The 19,632-nt window shown below is 35.8% G+C and overlaps 2 protein-coding genes across 3 annotated transcripts in view; both read left to right on the top strand.

Annotated features, from left to right (window-relative positions):
• LOC105229909 (uncharacterized) overlaps nt 1-19,632 on the top strand; it is a 133,768-nt gene that overhangs the window by 18,274 nt on the left and 95,862 nt on the right. For both annotated transcript variants that reach the window (XM_049448541.1, XM_049448542.1), the window contains exon 2: nt 2,208-3,432. In XM_049448541.1, the coding sequence (XP_049304498.1) occupies nt 3,351-3,432 (82 nt within the window). In that variant the 5' untranslated portion in view covers nt 2,208-3,350. The remainder of the gene's footprint in view (nt 1-2,207; nt 3,433-19,632) is intronic.
• Nucleotides 18,023-19,632, top strand: part of LOC105229900 (dnaJ homolog subfamily A member 4) — a 131,550-nt gene continuing 129,940 nt past the window's right edge. Inside the window, exon 1 of the mRNA XM_049448544.1 lies at nt 18,023-18,033. The gene's annotated coding sequence lies outside the window, so the exon portion shown is untranslated. The remainder of the gene's footprint in view (nt 18,034-19,632) is intronic.

Here is a 19,632-nt window from a genome sequence, read left to right on the forward strand (position 1 = left end):
TGTGTAATATGCGCGCATATAGACAAACACACACTACTTGTAGGATATGCCATGAAGTGCTCGCCAGTTGGCTAAGGCTTGGCCAACAGTTGACTGTAATGGATTAATTGTTGCAATGTGACAGTTATTACTTCTACTTCTTCTTCTACTTATGCATTTCATCGTTTACTTTTATTTTCACTATTTTTACATACATTTCACTTGCCTGTTTTGTTTTGTTTTACTTTATTATTTTATTTGCTTTTGTTGCGTTACTCATATGTCTGTCCAACTTTTTGCTGTGGTGTCGGTGAGTGTAGTCACTTCGAGGTGGGTTAATTAGCGCGTCTAAGCACCTAATAGGCATACTTTTCGCAACTTTTATTTCATTATTAGTTCAGTATGTATGTGAGTAGTTCAACACCTAACCAGCGGGGTTGTTTATTTGGGGCGAAAATTATGATTATTTAATTGTGGGTTTACTGCTGAAGTTTAGTGGTGTTCAGTTAAGGATTTTCACCCTGCAATTAGTTGATCTTTTATCTTCATATGTATATTCAAAACCAAAATAAATTATTCAAGATTTTAATAATATTAGGTGCGACCCGTCTAAAGAACAACAAAACGGCAGAGGTCGATAGATCGTCCGAGTTATTCAAACACGGCGGCCAAAAACTGATAAGAATCATGCATCAGCTTCTTTGTAGAATATGGTCGGATGAATTTAAGTGTGCTCTGTTCAATCCACAAAGAGGGAGAACCCACAATCTGCGCCATCTAACGTGGGATAAGCCTCCTCAACATCGCATATAAGCTTCTATCTAACGTATTTTGTCAAAGATTAAAGCGTCAACAAACTGTTTGGACTTTGTCAATAAAGAAGATTGTTAGGTGTACCATTTAGTTCCTGTGGTTTGTGAATATATAGCGTTATACATCAAAATCGAATATTCTTCTTCTTCTTTATTAGCGTTGACAACGCTTACGCGGCTGTAGCCAAGGGTCTCTCATCCGAGGTTATTATTCTCCTTTCATTAGGGGGTGTTTTTACGTGGCGGGTCCCAAATCCAACGTACCTTGCGTTCTACTTAGTGACTTTGTTTATGTGTTTTATATTTGTTTTTGTGCGATTATGTCCAATTTTTGCGAGATAATTGTTATTTGTGGGAAGTGTAATGTTTTTCTTTCAGTTGAAGAAATGAGCGCCATTGGAAACCCAAAAAAGTTTATGCCGATTTCGATATTAATGACTTTCCGCGAGAAAAAAGGCCAGAAACCTTCGAAGACGGTGAATTTGAGATGTGCTTCGATGTCGATCCATATCAAACGCAAGAAAAGTTTTGGGAGTCATACCCCAAGTTATTTAAAAACAACTACATGCGCTAAGATTGTTTAGGAAACAAGGAACTTGGGTTTCTTATGATCTCAATACCAGGAGAAGCACAAAAAAGTGATTATACTGCGTGACAACGCTCGTCCTCACGTTGCCAAATCCGCTAAAGCCTAGCTGGAAACGCTTAAATGGAAGGTCCTACCCAATATACTTGCACTTCAGATATTGTACCGTCCGATTATTATTTGTTCGGTTCTATGGCACAGAGTCTGGCTCAGAAGCAGTTCCACTTACAAGATGAGATCGGCTCGATTCTTCGATAGCATCACAAGATGAACAGTTTTAGTGTAATGGCTGTAATTGAAATGTATAATTTCAAGATTCATTGGCAAACATTTTTAATACGGAGTTTTCCAATATGGAGGATATGATTTCTAAGTCTAGTTTCGGCTTGGATTCTGGCCTGGCGACACCGTTACTATCGATGGAGAGCGGTATAGATCGCTGATAACCAACTTTTTATGGCCGTAATTGGAAGAAGTTGATTGATTTAACAACATCTGGTTACAACAAGATGGGGCTAAATGTCGCACAGCACGTGCAACAAACGAATTATGGCGAGAAGAGACATTGTAACTGCATTAGAACACGCACTAATAGCTTTAGGGTCTTACAAGTCTTAAGGGGAAGCTTTTTCAAAAGCTAAGTGAATGAAAAATAAAAAAGAATTCACTAAACTTAAATTTATATCAATAATGTACATATATCTTTCTGAACCAGTGGTCAATTATTACTCAGAAAATATATTATATTTTTAATATTTTTTCTCTAGTGTTATATTTGAATTCGATAATAACAAATTAAACTAATTTTTAATTTTTGTCTTTAATTTCAGCTGCGCGTTTATGTGTATTAATGGTCGAAGAAGAGTGTGTGTATCAATATAACTTTGACCAGAAATAGATACATGCATACATACATACACGCATATATTTGTACATACGCATTTGTATGAATATTCGACGATATTTCTCCTGTGATATTTAATCAAAAAATTTCTGTTTCCTACAACAATTGAAATTTAGCAAATACTCAAACGAGTACAACCACAACAACAACAACGCTTATAAAAATACCACACACGAGCACTCCTTCACTCAATACGCCAGTGTTAATTTGTTGTTGTTGTCATAAAATAATTTCGTGAGTGTGATTCTGTGTGTGTGTTTTTTTTTGCATTTTTGACATGTGCTTGGCGTGTTCGAAACGGTGATGTTGCCAAATAAACTGGTTGTAATCTACTGCCAACAAACGACGCAAGAACAACGTCCCAACGATAACAGTATCAACACCAGCAGCAACATCATCAACAGCAACTGCAGCAGCAACAACAACAAAAATAGCATAAACAGCAATTGCATTAGCAACAGGAACAGTCACGACAACAACAGAAGCAACAGCAACAATAATAACTGCGACATTGGCAATTGCCAACACCACAACGTGAACGACGGCAACAGCGACGCTGCCGTCGACAACGACGACGACCACGACGAGGACGAGGACTACGTCAATGACGGCCACGCCTCAATCAAGTATGAAAATTGTGTTGGTCAAGTGTGTCGTGTTAGTGGTTGCATATTGAGTGTGTTAACGACGTTAGCAAGTCTGCAGCAACAAGCGAGCACGCATCCCGTTTGCGTTCCAGACCAACAACAAAAACAACCGCAACGAGTTGCACAACAAGAGCAACAACAGCAGCAGAAGCCACTGCAACAGCAAAGCCAAGAAAAGCAAAAACATAAACAAATACAAGCACATAAATATACACAACAACAACAACGTGTTTATAGTAGAACACTTACGAAACCACCAACAACAACCATAATAACGCACGCAAGTCGTACGTATCCATTGCCAGCAAACTTCCGTCATTTGCCATTCAAAGTGCGTCCAGTGAGGGCTATTGAACTGTATGCGAAGCAGCGGCAGAAGCAGAAGTATTGGAAACGGAAATTTGCAAACATAATTCGAAAATATGAATTTAATTATTGTCGCCATTGTGCTACTAATGGCCCACAAGGAATACATGGCAAGCCCAACACCATTAAAATTACCAGGTGAGTGGTCGCAACGAGCAAATACAAAGCGATATGTCCATACAAGCATAACTGCAAATATATACACATATATGCACATAAGGGTACATACATATGTATGTACACACATTATCCCATACATTCACCACAAACCATACAAATCTGCCCACAACTATTAAGTCTTGTACACACAAATGTATCTAATACATATTTACACACATACACACATACACAAATATATATGTATACTTACCTATATGTGATATATGCGTAATGTACGTTGCGTCTGGTTGAGATTACGTAGCTTATAATGAAAAATTCATGCGCAACTCTGACATCTATCTGCACATTAATGTATTTTTGATGCGGTGGGTGTCCTGTGCAATATACCCACATACATACGTGCATATATATATACCCTGCTGCAATGGCAAGGCAGCGTCATAAACGTCCACAATGAATTATTCACATCTTTGTTGAGGAGGGGCGTATGTGGGCAGGAGTTTTAAAGTAGCACAATTCAATGCTGCTTTGTAAACAATATTAGCCGAAGTTGTTGGTGGGGACCCTGCAAAAGGACGTTAAGTCGAGCATTATGGCAAAGTAAAATATTACTGCTTCGTTTGCATGCGACTTTTCCATACGCAGCTAAGTCAATATTAAGTAGATTTTCCGTTTGATGGAATTGAAATTTGCTGTTGCAGAAAACATATTGTATTTTGCGTATAAGAGTCGTCTGCTAATGCCAATTGGCCCTTTGTTGCGACGTCAACAATGGTTTGCTTTTCCGTTAGCTGTTGGAAAACTCTCAAGTCAATGTTCGGATAATTGAATTACGTTTCTTTCTATAGATTTTACCTGTTTGGAATCTTTTGATTTTAACCCTTGTTAATTTTTAAACAGAGAAAAAGTTTTGAATTGTTTCCAAACTTCTTTGTTTGCACGCAGACTTTCTGGTGTTGAAGTTCCTTAATATTATTTTCTTGCGTTATAATGAAACTTTTCTTAATCACAAGCTACCTTTTTATGTTTTTTTTTACATTATTCTTACTACTCTTCATTGATTACAATATTTTACCATACATAAAGATTTTAAAAAAGGTTTTTTTTTGTACAAATACTCGTACTATATTATTTTTACTGAACAGATCATGTATATTAAGTTTGCCACGAAGTTTCTAATATCTAAAAGAAAACAATGAAGAACTTATAAAATACATATACATATGTACATATATATATTAATCCCTCAGAATTTGAGGTATATATCTGAAATATTGCCACAGATACTTTTTCCACAAGAAGTTGCTTTTTTCAAAATCAAATCCTTGTATGGAAAACTTTTATATTTAATTTTATATTTTCACGTAAAGTCCAAGGCAACGTTGCAATCTCCAAAGAAATCAGATCGGACCACTAAAGCAAATAGTTGTCATAATAAGATAAATTGATTAGGATTGCACTGCGACCTTAGGTCTATTGTGCCCTCTCATAAATCGCAACGACCCACCTAGTCACAGTATGTATATTGATAAATTCCAATATAATGCTGGGTGCTAGTGAGACGATCCTTTTTAGAAACATGGATTCTAGGGCGTACCGTCGTAGAGTTAATTGCAAGTCGTTGCAGCTTCTTTAGTTAAAACCCTACCGAAGTATGTGATGTTTTTCAAGCCCAAGCGTCCATTATCGTGATTGTCACCTGAGAATCTTTGGCTTGCATCCTCAGGTTTTGCCAGCTAGTCAATTGCACAATATTAGTGCTTTAATCGCTTTGAACATGGTAAGGACAACATGCTACTTCCACCGCAGAGTGGATTCAGTTAAGGTATTTCGACCATGTTAGTCATCTCTAGCTCTCTTTCCCCATGGGCTGCGTTCCTGAGGTCGAGCAGGAACCTATGTCTCGTAATCGGAACGATGGTCGTCTTAGAGGGATTAATATTCAACTTAACCCCATTACACCATTTTTTAGCGATGTTTAAGTAATTTATTTGTCATACCAATTAATCGATCAAAATCTAGAAAAAAAATTTTCTAGAACATTTCTATAAAAGATGCAGCTATGAAGGGTAGCAGCCGAAGATATTATTTTATCTAGTTTAATAATTCAACGAAAGGCAAGATTTTGTCAACCGCGTTGTAACCCAAATTTATTTCCTGCAAATCAGTAAAAATTTTGTTAAAATTAAACCAAATATTCTTCATTTGTATAGTTTAATAACGTACTCTCATAAGCGAGTGAGAGAAGAACACTCACTAACGTAATGAAAAAGTAAAACGGTAATGGAAATGGACCATGGTACATGATTGACGAGCTAGCTCATGTCCAAGGCATCTTTAAATCTAGAGTTGTCTGCACAAGACGAAAATAAGACCAGTGAATCGCAAAACAACTAAATTTTACACTTTGGATGCTCTTTGTTTTTTGAGGCATTAGGAAAGCTGGATATCCATACAATTCGATTAACTCAAATCACCTTTTATTTTGTGTCATCGGAGTTCGTCTATAACACGAAAAATATTTAATTGTTTTCTTCAAAAGATTTAAAATGTTAAAAAACTATATGTTAGATTCCAATTATGCAAATAAATTTATCATGGTATTATCAAACGTCTCGAAATTAAAAATTTGTTGGTTTTTACATTTCCAGAAAATGTATAAATAGAACATAATTGCTTCAATCGAATCCGTATCTGGTCTATAAGCAGATTATGATGAGAATGTTAAACTAAAAAACTGCAAAATGTTAAAAAAGTTCTATAAAGCTGTAAAAACCATAGTTACATCTCGTTTTTTTCTGAAAAAATTATTCAAATTCAAATATGTGCTTATAAACCATGAACGCAATTAAGCCGTCGAAAAAGGAAAAGCTGCTGACATAATTCATGATTATACAAGTAATATTCTAGCGAAGTTGACAGCATTTTTGAGTGGTAAAATATTTTTATTATTACCACTTTCTATTGAATTTTTTAATACGCCAAAAAAAAGCGGAGATGAATGATAATGAACGCTTTTTTGGTATTTTAATTAACTATACCAAATATATGGAAAAGTGAGTGAAATCGCCATTGAAAAATATAATAACACAATATTTTTTTAGTTTTACTCACTATTGTATAAAATTAGCAAATCTGTGACCTCTCAATTGTTAAGAAATGATTTGTTTAGTGTAAAAAATAAGCTTGAAATTCCATGAGCCACTTTCTATTGAAAAAATAATAACAGTAATTTTTATAAATTTTTTGCTTTATTGCGCAATTCTAACATCTATCATATATGCATGCATTTCTCTGGTATTATGTTATAGTAGCATAAATCGAATTAAGTTGAATGCGTTATTTCAATTTCTAACAATAAATTCTGGGTATATATTTATTTCTATTATACATTTATTTGAAGCTTCGAATTTTGGCCGATTATTTAAGTGCTTATATCCGCTTTCGAATTAAAAAATCAAATTTTTCATATACATACATACATACCAGGGTGTTTTTTTATTGAACTATTAATTTTTTTCAGTCCCGTCACGAAATTTCCTTGGAAATACCCTCAAAAAAATTCCCTGAAAATTTTAGCCCATAATATTAACGTTAAGAAATGGACCAAGGCCTGTAAAAAATTTCCATAGAAAATACATCGTGAGTTTTTATCTTTAAATTCCTACATATCAGAGGTATTCTATGGCATCGCTTTGGCTTTCTCAGAATTGTTCACTCTACAAAAGTGCCCAGTGCAACAAAGTCGTAACTCACACCGGGGCTCTAAGCCCGACTTTTCCACGAATTTCGCATTTTTTTGTATATATCTCGTAAATGACAAGAGCTATAGAAAAAATGAACATGACAAATTTGTAGGAAAGTTGATTTGCTATAAAAAAGGTCCGAAGTCAAAATCGCTATCACTAATACTTCTCGAGATATTCAGCTTTAAATTGCGAAGGCGTGTTTTCTTATAATGGTGGGTCTTTGTGGCTAAAATGGATAAAATTGGGCCAAAACTTGACCTAACTCAAACTAATATCAGGATTTTCAAACATCCGGAGAGTAAAGTTACTCCATATGATTAGTGTTACAAACATAATTAATTTATGTAATTTATGAAACCCAAGAAAAATTATTTCAGTATGTGGAACAGTTAAAACCGGATCGATACCACCCCAACTCCCATATATGTATTACATATAATGATTTTCGTTTTTCTAGCAAACCTTTTGTCGAATATGTCGGTCAGTGTTTGAGTTATATAAAGTTATTTCGATCCTCTGGTTGACGTTTTACACCTTGAAGTATTTCTCTGACTTTGTTTCATGCATGTTTCAAGAGTATAAAATGTTAAGTTGCACCCGAACTTAGCCTTTCCTTACTTGTTAATAATAATTTCGTTTTATAGGCTATTCTGAAATGTAAATCTTCACACTAAAACCGTCAAAATTAATATATTAACTATTTCTTCGATAAGTACTTGTATCCGTGTATTTTATTATTTTTCTTCGCCGCTAGACAAGTTTTTTCGGAGGTCTAAAAATATTGCTGAAACACATAAAATTGATATCATGATTTTATTTTGACTTAAGCTATTTTAAAATATAACACATTTTGAATTTTTATAAATATTTTTTAACAACATCAATGCTGTTTTGCAAGCAAAGACGCTTGAAAATGTTGCCAATAAACACGTACTGTTAAATTTATTTTGTTTTATGATATTTATAAATATTCAAAGCATAAATTACCAAAAGCAAAATAATGAATTTATAAATCATTTTAGAGCAACTCGAAGTATCCTTGATAAATAAATTAAATAGAAGCATTCAACATATGTATATAGTATATACTACATATGTATATCCCAAAAGTGCAGATAAGAAAATTGTTCATCAAAACTTTCAACTTTTCTGCTTTAAAAAGTATATATTGAATTTAGTACAGCATTCAGGGAATATCTCTGTGCATATATGTACCTGCCAACAGATGTATATAAGTGCATATAGTATATGTATATAGGTATATGCAATCTATATACTATAAATGCTCTTGCGCAATAATTGAAATAAGTTATTTACCGTTGAGATGCAAATGCAAAAGTGAAAATGTAATTGAAATGCGGAATGCAAGAAATCAATGAAAAACTGAGGAAGCAATGGTGTTGTAAATGAGAGAGAATAAACTTAATTGAATTGATTGAAATCATGGAAAATAAATTAATTTGATTTTATGATTAAATGGAGCTTTTATGCCTGACCACTTCATTTTAATTATTACTTACTGTCACCATTGATCCACTTACCCCGTGAAGAGGCGAGGCAAGGCGAGCGAGTAACAGCAGATAGGCGTAGTTAAAAATCAGTAGATCGGCAAAGGCATGTGGAGGACGTTGCTGTTGTTGTCGTCCGAGGCTTGTTTGTTGACATTTGCGGTGCACATTCACAGCAGCTGTGCCACCTTTGACAGACGGGTGTGTGCGCCTCATGCAAATTAAGTTAATATAATTTCTAAAGTTGACTCAGCATGTGTAAATTGGGCACACACACATACGTGCAGAGAAAACTACGGATAAATACCGCACGCCAAACACGTGTCCATAACGCCACAGCAAATGAACCCATGCACCACACATACTATACACACAACAGTGCACAGTCATGAAGGCAACATACATATGTATATTGTGGTCTGCCATCCTACAAATACGCACACATACATACACAAAAAACACACACAGGCACTCACACATTATTACTCACACATGACTTAATTTTTAAATCCTTAATGCCGGCAAGTGGGTGTCTTTCGGAAAGAATCACGGGTTAGTGGAGGTCGCTCGAGTGCGGCAGCCGATGATCGGCTGCGGAGGATTAACCGAACACCAGCCAATTTAAAATGTCAATTAATTAGCAGATTGCCAACAGATGCATACAAGTGGAAAATTGATTACTGCTACATAACGGCACAAATCATCTCTTTCTCTCGAAATCATCTGATGTCATGTGCACTGAGACGATTTGATTTCGGTCTTTTCCACCCCACCGATTGGCAAGTGCAAAGCCAGTGTAAAGCAGCGGCGGCGGCGGCGGCAACAAGCTTCACTGCGGTGTCAGGGACAAAGCCAACCGCGCCTGGGCTTGTCTTGTTGCCTCGTGGCCGCACCATGCCAATGCATCGATTCGGTACGGTTTAATTGGTCTCACTGCGCGCTGACTACAGTTATGTGCATGTGCGACAGACAGACAGACGTGAATGTCGAAAATATAAGTATAATAATCATAAATTATATTGTTATCATTAGCAACGTGTCGCTATACTTTTTTTACTTATTTTCAAATTTAAGGTGTTACTCAGCGCTAGCTTAGCTTGGGTAGTTAGTCAGGTGGGTGAATAATGGTGTAGAAATTTGTATGTGAGTAATGTACGGTTGAGGTTATGAAAAAAATTGCTTGTCGAAAACTTTAATAATTCATTCGAGCTTTTGTGTGGCCTTGAAATTCGCGAGACGCGTCATTTTAATATATAGTATCTCTATAACTGTTTAAAACGAATAAAATGCAAATTATTATTTTGAAAGTCGAGGACGAGGTTGGCAATTATTGATACTTGTTTATTAAAGACAAATTCACCAAAATGATTGTAACGGCATTTAATGACAATTATGAATGTCACACAAGTATTTCGAATAGGAGTTCAATAGCTGTATATGGATACTCAAAAGCGCCTTATACATACATATGTATGTATATGTGTACATATACATATGTATATAAAAGACTGGAGCGACTGAGACCCACAGGCGTTTTTCCATTTTTCTAGTTGGCTTACGTCAGCTTTAACTGAAAAACTTGTATAAATTTCTAATTAGCTAAATAATGATACATCCCTGAGGGGTTTGTGGCAACAATTGAATACAATGTGAGTTTAAACATAGAACAAATACCAGGAATGGTATGATCTCTTTGTTATAAATGAAATGCAACATAAAGACTGCGGATTGAATAGATTAGGTTAGGTTAGGTTACTGTGATAGGCAATCATCCATGCATAGACCAGTTTGAACCTTTTGCAATACCAGATGGAGTTCAGTTGCTAAGTCCAACCTTTTTTTGCAGTTTTGCACCCACATAGCTCGTTGCATCGGGTTTCTTTGACATACTTCTGTCAAGATCGTCCTACAGTCAATGCATGGGCTTGCCAATGTTGACCACGTTTTTGGATGTAAGCCGCACACCATTCTTGGCAATCTCGTCCAATATTTTATTGCCTTCAATGCCTTTGTGACCTGGCAACCAGTAGAAATAAAATTGATTACTTCTGGCAACATTTTCCACTGCTGCCCTGATTCCCAAGAAACTTCTGGCCGACATGCGTTACGAGGTTACTGCCTTGATTGTTGCTTGGCTGCCTCTGTATTTGCCTGCAGGTGCTATAGCAAAGACCTCAGCTTGAAATATACTGTATTAGTCCGGCAACTTAAAAAGGTTGCATTATGCTTCCATCGTCTATGTTGAACCGTGTACATAAGTATATGTTTGAGGATTTAATGAGAAATATAAAATTGCATCTAGCCAAAAAAGCTGGCATATATAATATATTAGTATCCAGTCATTATAGTAAGTTCACCTTGGAATTCGATATACCCACTTATATGTCTGTAAATATTTATATATTGACACCCTAAAGTTGTCTCAAAACCTACATATGGTAGGGTATACCTACAAGTATTTACAGACATATAAATGCGTATATCCAATTCCGAGATTCTTATCTAATTTAGGCTTAAAATTACTGGACTAAATAGCGTATTTCTTCCATACAAACTGATTAATTCAAATTAACTGTACTAGTATGGAAAAATTAGAAATATCTTCACGAAATTCGGCAATATTACAGTCCAAGATGAAATAGATGATAGAGTCTGAGTTTAAATTGTTCCATCGGATAACACTAGTTTAGAAAAATTTTAAATTTACCAAAGCAAATTTAAGTCTTCAAAAATAATTTGGTAGTACTTCAAGCATTGTTCAGCGCTCACACCACCCAAATTTGACGGAATAAATACAGGTGAGATTCCAACAAACAGTATTTTTATAGACATAATACATCCCTAAACTTTATATGACATTTTGAGTTCATTTGCAAATTTCCGATATATGGTTTACCTAGTAAATTTTGGTCAACGTTCACAAACATACCCAGACGAGTTCATTTATTTCTTCTTCAAAGCTCTTAGCTTTATCAGTTGCCGTTTTGTGAACCTACAAATATTTCTTATTTAATTTTGCTTCGCTGAGCTTGGAAATTTCTCTTTCAAATATTCCAATCCTCTGCCATCGATGGAGAATGCTTTGGCACAGGCGGTGACGCACTATGTAGAATTGATCTATTGGTCGAAGACAAGTTTATACTATTTTTGATTTGGTTTGCAATGCATTCTGTTTAAGTCAAACAAAAATAACAGCAACTTACATGATCCTTTGGTTCGGTTGGTTCATTGGTGTAGCAAAGTGGCTTTTGTCTGGATTCCTCAACATACATACTTACATATGTAAACAAAAATCATCACAAAGTTTGTGAGACAAAAACTGTGTTTCCTAGAGTAATTATATGGTATTGCTGACATTAAAACTGACCGGAAAAAATTTAGATTAAGATGGTCATAAATTTTTTTCCATATATGAGCAAAAAATAGTAAGACTTTGATTTTAAAATTTTTAATATATTCTTCAAAATTGTCCCTCTTGAAAAGTCTTACTATTTTTTGCCCACAGTGGTTATCGGAAAAATACTTGTGAAGGGAATTACAACCAAAATACGTAAAGGCAAAAGTCTATAAGAAGCCTTTTCGTAAATCTGTTAATCGACATCTAGAATATACCTTCGCCGAAATTTATGACCCTGTCAAGGAGAAAAAACTTTCTCAAACAATTGCTAGCTGAATCAAAATATGAAAAATGTCGCATAAACATTAACAAAAAAGGCTTCCTTGACTTTATATAATTCAGAATCTTATGTTGTTTACCCAGACTATGTTTTTACTATTGTATTTTTTAGGGCTATTCTAGTTTCGTGAATTTAACTTTAGGAATTTAGAGATTATGCTAAAAGTCGAAGAGTTAATTGGATCAGTGGCGACACAGAAAATAAAATTCAGATCATTATTAAAAAGTCAGTTTAACTATAGTAAGTTGTACTTGTTAGTTAACAGTGTTGCATTTCTCACGATCATAAATCAAAAATCCTGATCGTCATTAGCATTACACACAAAACCGAAAGTTTGGATTTTAATGAAACTATTGAGATAAAGCTCCACAAAATAAATAAACAAAGGACAGAGCAACTAAGATCACAATAGAAAGGTTCGTATATAGAAAACAACTGAGCCCCTGAAAAGTCCGAGTATAAATCCTCCTCGAGGTGGAAATTCCAAACTGATTGCAACAACAGCTGCATGGTGTATAAAACAATTTCGTTGCTAACTCAACTAATTTAAGCCAATTTAAATTTGCTATTTGCCAAGAAATCGATTGCTGCATTGAACAGCAGAAAGGCCAAATGCAAGTACAACAAAAGCCGCCAACAATGCCAACAAAGTTGATGGCTCAGCAAGTGCAAGGCGACTCACTACATTTGCCTACAAATACACTTATATATATGTATGTACATAATGCTGGCATTTATATGTGTTGAATAGGGATGTGTGTGTCAGCGTGTGCATGACACTTTAGACATTCCACCTTTCACATTGTCATGCACAAATATGTGCGAACTCAGAGTATATTTACACATCATTCAAGTAGTCATTGAGTCTATTTTCAGTGCTTATTGATTATGGAAAACTGTGAAAGGTTATTTAAATAGTTAAGTTTCCTTAACACTTGTTAGACGCTCGTGAATGGAAAGCATACGCGTTGCATTGAAAAAATCGTGTGAAAGTTTTTTTTAAAACGGAAACGAAGGCTTATACATACATACATACTTATTTATATATGTACACAAATTTGCTCTCGTACGAGGGCTAGTAGGCAAAGTTTTTATACTTGGGCCAAATTGTGCGAAAAAAGGCGAATGCAAATAATGTGAGGTTGCAAATATTGAAAAATGCTTATTAGTCTTATGTAAGGAGTGGGAGAGCACCACTACTCCAAAGTAACATTAGAGGCGGCTAATTTAACCGAAACACTTCAACAACAACTATTTATCTGGGGTGATTGGGTTGCTCCCCGGCAGTCCGTAGCTAATTTATGAGCGTATTTTTGCATAAAGAAGATTCTGATAACATCCAAATTTCTTTCGGGAGGGATATTAAGCTTTTCGGGACTCTATTTGCTGGCAGTTGTATGTATCACCTAAAACTATCGAGATATATACTGGGTTATATATATATATCCTGCATATATGTAGAAGAGACGAGTTGAAATCCGGATGAATATCTGTCCGTCCGCTTAAGTTTTTTTTCATACATTATTGTCGTATTTGATCCAATTTTCGTCTCCATCGAACGCTTCAGAAATGGTTCAATTTAATTTCGTTTTAGCAAAGAATCGCAAATGTTCATTTGGCCCATTAAATTTTTCATATAAAATTCATGCGATACCCAAACATTGAGCTTCTTTTTGTAGCCAGCCTTTTTTAAATGGTTCAAACCCGTTTGATGAGGCATGTTAAGTTCCTTAGCAATGTCATGGCTGCTTATATGACGATCCTGGTCAATTTTTTCCATAATTTGTTCGACTTTTTCAAACATAGGTCGACCAGGGCGAGGTGCATCTTTCACATCGAAATTTCCAATTTCCAGAACAGAAGCGAGCGAACCATTGTTGTGCTAACATGAACTGATATAGCATAGTCTCCATAAAATTCACAAATTTTATTGGTGGCTTGCATGGCATTCTTCTCTTTTTTATACAAAACTTTCAAAACATAGCGAATTTTTTCTTTTTCCCCTCAATTTTTAACAGCTGTAACATTTTTTCAACTTCCCGGAATTTAATTTTTTTTTATTAAACTAAGCTTAAAATTTCACTTTTCCAACACTATATCGTATGATACAATGTGATTGGTAGCACTGAAGATATACGACTGCAACGACAATTATTGACAAAATACGAAAAGACTTTTTCGACTACTCAATATTATAGGTTAATGCCAAAAATATGTAAAATTGTTTTACAAATTATCCAAATTCCTTCATAGCACTACATATAATTATTTTCTAACAAACCTAATGTCAAATATGGCGGTCGATGTATGAGTTATATATGTATATATTAAAGAGGATTCCGATCCTCTGATTAGCGTTTTGCACCTTAAGGTATTCCCATGGCTTTGATTCTTGCAAGTTGCAAGAGTTAGAGTATCGGTTAAACCCGAACATAGCCCTCCATTACTTTATCGACATTAGGAAATTATGAAAATTTTGAAAACCGATGTATGCCTTCGAATATCTAGAAAGTTGAAAAAAAAAATAATCCTACCATTTAACTTTTTTTGCTTTACTAGTTACACATGTTCAACCTAAACTCTCGAGCAATTGATTATCTTAATGAGAAACACAATAGCTTCATAGTTGTCGCCCTCGAAATCGAGTTAGTGGTAGATATATCAACCAGTGTGGTGAAGTATATGTAGGTAAGCTACTGGACAAGAAATTACTCTGGCAATAATGAGTACCTAAGAAAACCACTTCTACCTTTCGTATTTATGTGAAAGCAACAAAAACTTCGGCTCTTTGTCAAGAAAGCCATATTTTGGCAGATTATGTCGATATTTTCATTTAATTAAATTTTTAAAATGAGTCATGATAGATGAAGTGATGCTAAAGTAGCCAACGTGCGGTCAAGTGGTTGCACAGCACTCACCAAATATGTCATTAAGAAGATGTTCATGTCAACACTAACTGCTGCTAAACTTCTCAATCCACAATTAACAACAACAAAGAGCGAAATTAAAGCAAAGTGTAATTTAATTTAATATTTGGCATATGCATAAAACCATTAAATATGCTTATTCAAGTATGCCGTTACAAATAAAATTGCTATTTGGCGAATTAAAGTAACTTTTGGAATTATGGCATTTGGGGAATTTCATGAATTTTGTGACATTGTAATTTGGTGACAAAATTTAATATTAATGATGACATTTGCCAGACTAATTTAATGAAAATATTTCACACAGCCGGAAAATTCTTTTGCCATACCACAAACACCTGCTGGCGTTGAAAAAGCGAAAAACGCAAATTTCCAAATCAAACAATTTGCATTTTAAAGCTACTTTTGCATTACTTTGCTTTAATTGAATATGCAACTAATTTATGCAAACGAAATTCAATTTCATGACATGGCATAGCAAAGGAAAAAATGCAAAACCTTCAACACCGCTATGCATAAGTTTGTTTGTAGCCAGTTGCTGTTGTTGGTGTTGCTTGTGTTTTTTTGGTTTTTGTCAAGCAACCAGATCGATGGTTTGTTCGTTTGTAGGGAGGATTATGGACATTTCGGTTGAGTGGTTTGGCTTGTGCACCTGCGCTATGTGTTATGTACTTGTATGTATAGGTGCATACAAATGTTTTTATGTGCTAGCTGCTATGTTTTGACATGCTGTGTTATGTCATGCAGTGTTATATGAAGTCATGGTATGTTAGGTTATGTTATGTGAAGCTATGCTATGCTAAGTCATGGTATGTTATGTTATGTTATGTCATGCTATGCTATGTTATTCTCTATAAATATGCTATGATATTGTATGCTACATATGTTATATTAAGCTTTACCATGTTATGTTATGCCATGCTATGTTATGCCATGTCATGTTATGATACATATGTCATGGCATGTCCTGTCATTTTATGCTATGCTATGCTAAGTTCGGGCATGTTATATCTTAGCGTGCTATGCTATGTTATGTTAAGTCATGCTATGGTTGTGTTAAGTCATGCTATGTTATGTTAAGTCATGCTATACCTTAGCGTGCTATGCTAGGTTATGTCATGCTATGTTATGTTATGTATGTACGGCTATGTTATGTTGACCCATACCATGCTCATATCTTAACGTGCTGTGCTATGTTATGGCATGCTATGCTATGTTATGGCATGCTATGCTATGTTATGGCATGCCATGCTATGTTACCCGAAGCTACATATATTACCCGATGCCATGTTGCGCTTGTTTGTCTACATGCAACACGACCCCCAATGCACTTACATATATTTGCATCGCTTTAAGTGCAGCATTAAAGCAGTTCAATGTCATAAGCTGCCATTTGTTGTGGCGCCACAGCCACAGGATTTGACCCTTTCACTGCAGCATACATATACGCATGTGGCATGTATGCATGCGTCTCCTTTATGCATATACGTACAACCGTTGCACGCGTGTATGGAATTTATGAAATCTGTGCGCTCATGCGTTTACATATTGTTATTATTGTTGTATGTTGGCGAGGATTTCAGGCGTCAGTGCCTCGATTGAATGAAAAATGATTATTTATGCTGAAGTGATAAATACAAAATCCCCTTATAAGTAGTTGTCTGTTTTTCTGCCATTTTCCCACACACACACATACACCCACACACGCAGGCATAAACCAATACATGCGCATACACTCTTAGTTGGCAACACAATGTAATGCTGCTCACTTAAATATTATGATTGAATTAAATCTTAATGAATGCTATGCATATTAAATCCTTACGAGAGATTGTCTGTGTGTGTGTGCGTGTGTGCGTTGTGTGAGCCGAAAAGGGACACAAGGGACGCATCAACACATTTCATTTCATTTCCACGTCATCACAAAATCGATTTCCCTGTCGTACAATGTTAATGCTATCTTTTTGCCATCTACATCCTCCCGCTCTGCTGCGTCGCCACTTGATAACCTCCGCGTTATAGAGTTGCGTGTATGTGTGTGTGTGTGCGGTTTCTGTTACTGACCACACAGTTTTGATACCAATACACGCACGCACACATACATAAAAGTGGATAAATAAAGTGTATACGGGAAACTTTCACACACACACACTTGCACACAAACATTGTTTACCCCTTGATTACGCGTTGCGCTGGAGTTTCGAGCGCGTAGCTGTGTGTATGTGTGTGTGTATTTGTAAGTTACCGTGTTTGTGCAGGCGTTCGTGCATTTGTGTAGCCAAAAAAGCTCAATGAAAAATTTATGTAAATTACAACATCAAGTCTGACCGACCGCAAAGTGCCTACACGCACTACCAACGCACACACACACACACGAACGCACGCACTCTTATAAACAGCCGCACTCACACAAGCACATGTGCAGCCAAATAAAGGCACATGTCCATAAATTTACACGCCCGCGCGCTGCTAAACGCGCCCACAATCATGTTCACGTTTCGGCTTGGGTCACGCCTGTTTTCGGGTGACAGGCATGCGAGTGCATAAAGTGGTTCAATTAAACATAACCGCAGGTATTGTCAACATCCAGGAGGGAAAACGAAAATCGAATAAGTAAACACAACAAAACAAAAAAACAACGGCAAAAAGTGGAAACAAAATACTTTCGAAAATGTTTAACCGGCTACAATTTCGAATTTGTTGGCGGTTTTCGCGCATACACACGTGTATGTGTATGTGTAAGGTAGTTGTTTCTATTGTCGTTGTTTTTTTTTATTTGTTCAATTGATTTATTGTTAGCTGCATTCTTGTTCGTTAAAGTGAACTTCAATTTGGCATATTTTTGTTTTGGCCACTTTTTGAATGAAATTGAATTGCTGTTACGTGCGCTGCTTCTGGCGTATGGAAATTTTAACTCCACTTAATTCGCGGCAAATGCAATTAAACCGGCGGAAATTCCGCTTTTGTAGCGCAAAATACACAGAGTTGCACTTTTTGTGGCCAAATAAGGTTGTTTCGGTTTATCAAAGTGGGATTTGTTCGATACCAAAATGATATTGCAATTTCGAGCCGGTACTCAGCCAAACAATTTTAGTGGTGATGAGAGCTTTCAATTTATTTATATATAATATTCGCCACTATTCTATTGAGAAAGGATTAAAAAACATATTTTTTAAATAAACAACTGTCTGCATTTCGATTCGTTGAGCTTTTTTGGTAATAGTAATGAACCGCTTTTCATTTTGTCGTATATTAGTTTGATTTAAAAAGTAATAGAAATCATTCACAGTAGATTAGCAACATTTGGATATTATTGTATATGTATAAATGCAGGGCCGGCCCGTCCATATAGGCCAGTTAGGCAATTACTTATGGCGCAAGAATTCTAGGGTGACAGTTTGGCTAATCTTGTTTACCTAGAAAGGTAAATTGTCTCGGCCCGGTCTTGTATAAATGTATATAAATTGATCGAAGCTCCCTACTTAAAAACATTCGAAAGAACATTTCTTGCATTTAGTTTTTGAGGTTATCTCTTGCAAATGTTCGCCACGGCTAAGTCTTAGAAGGTTGAATCCGTTGAGTCCAATTTTCGAGGACTTTTTCAAGAATTTCGACTGGTAACTGGCGAATGATACCCGCGATATTTTGATCCAAAGGCTGAATCGAAACGAGATTATCTGCAGGGACCTTAGAGTTTACATATCACCATAGTAAAAGGTCTATCGGTGTGATATCACATGATCTTGGTGGCCAATTGACCCGCCCAAAATTATCTGCTCACCGAAGTGCTCTGTCAATAAATCCATCGATTGCTGAAATGTGTGGGAGGTGGTTGAAACCAAATGTCGCCGGTATCACAAGCTTCAATTTCAGACATCAAATCGTCGGTTATCATGGTGCGATAATGGTCGATAATTGAAGTTTATGTTCTCACCGCCATCATTTTTGAAAAAAAATGGACCGATTTTTTCCACCGTCCACACCAAACCGTTGTTTTTTCTGGAAGAAATTGCAGCTCCTGAATCTCTTCAGGTTGCTCTTTGTTTACATAACCATTGAGCCAGAAATGGTCCTCACCGCTAAACAAAATTTGGCTCGAAAATGTCAAATCTTCTTGAAACTTTTCAAAAGCCCATAGAGCGAAGCGATGAACGATGTGTAAACGTTGTTCAGGTGAAAGCTTTTCTATGATGATGAAGCCAATCAATAATGAACAAAAATATAATGACAACTTGACACGACTCTCGCTTGATTTAGCAAAAGAGGGCTATTAAAAGAAGTACCTCTACTTGGATCGCCCGTCATATAAGTACACTCGAGAGTTTACCGACATCAAAATCAAGTATATCAATTCATT

Source organism: Bactrocera dorsalis, chromosome 2 (genome assembly GCF_023373825.1).
Source record: "Bactrocera dorsalis isolate Fly_Bdor chromosome 2, ASM2337382v1, whole genome shotgun sequence".
Taxonomy (NCBI): Eukaryota; Metazoa; Arthropoda; class Insecta; order Diptera; family Tephritidae; genus Bactrocera; species Bactrocera dorsalis.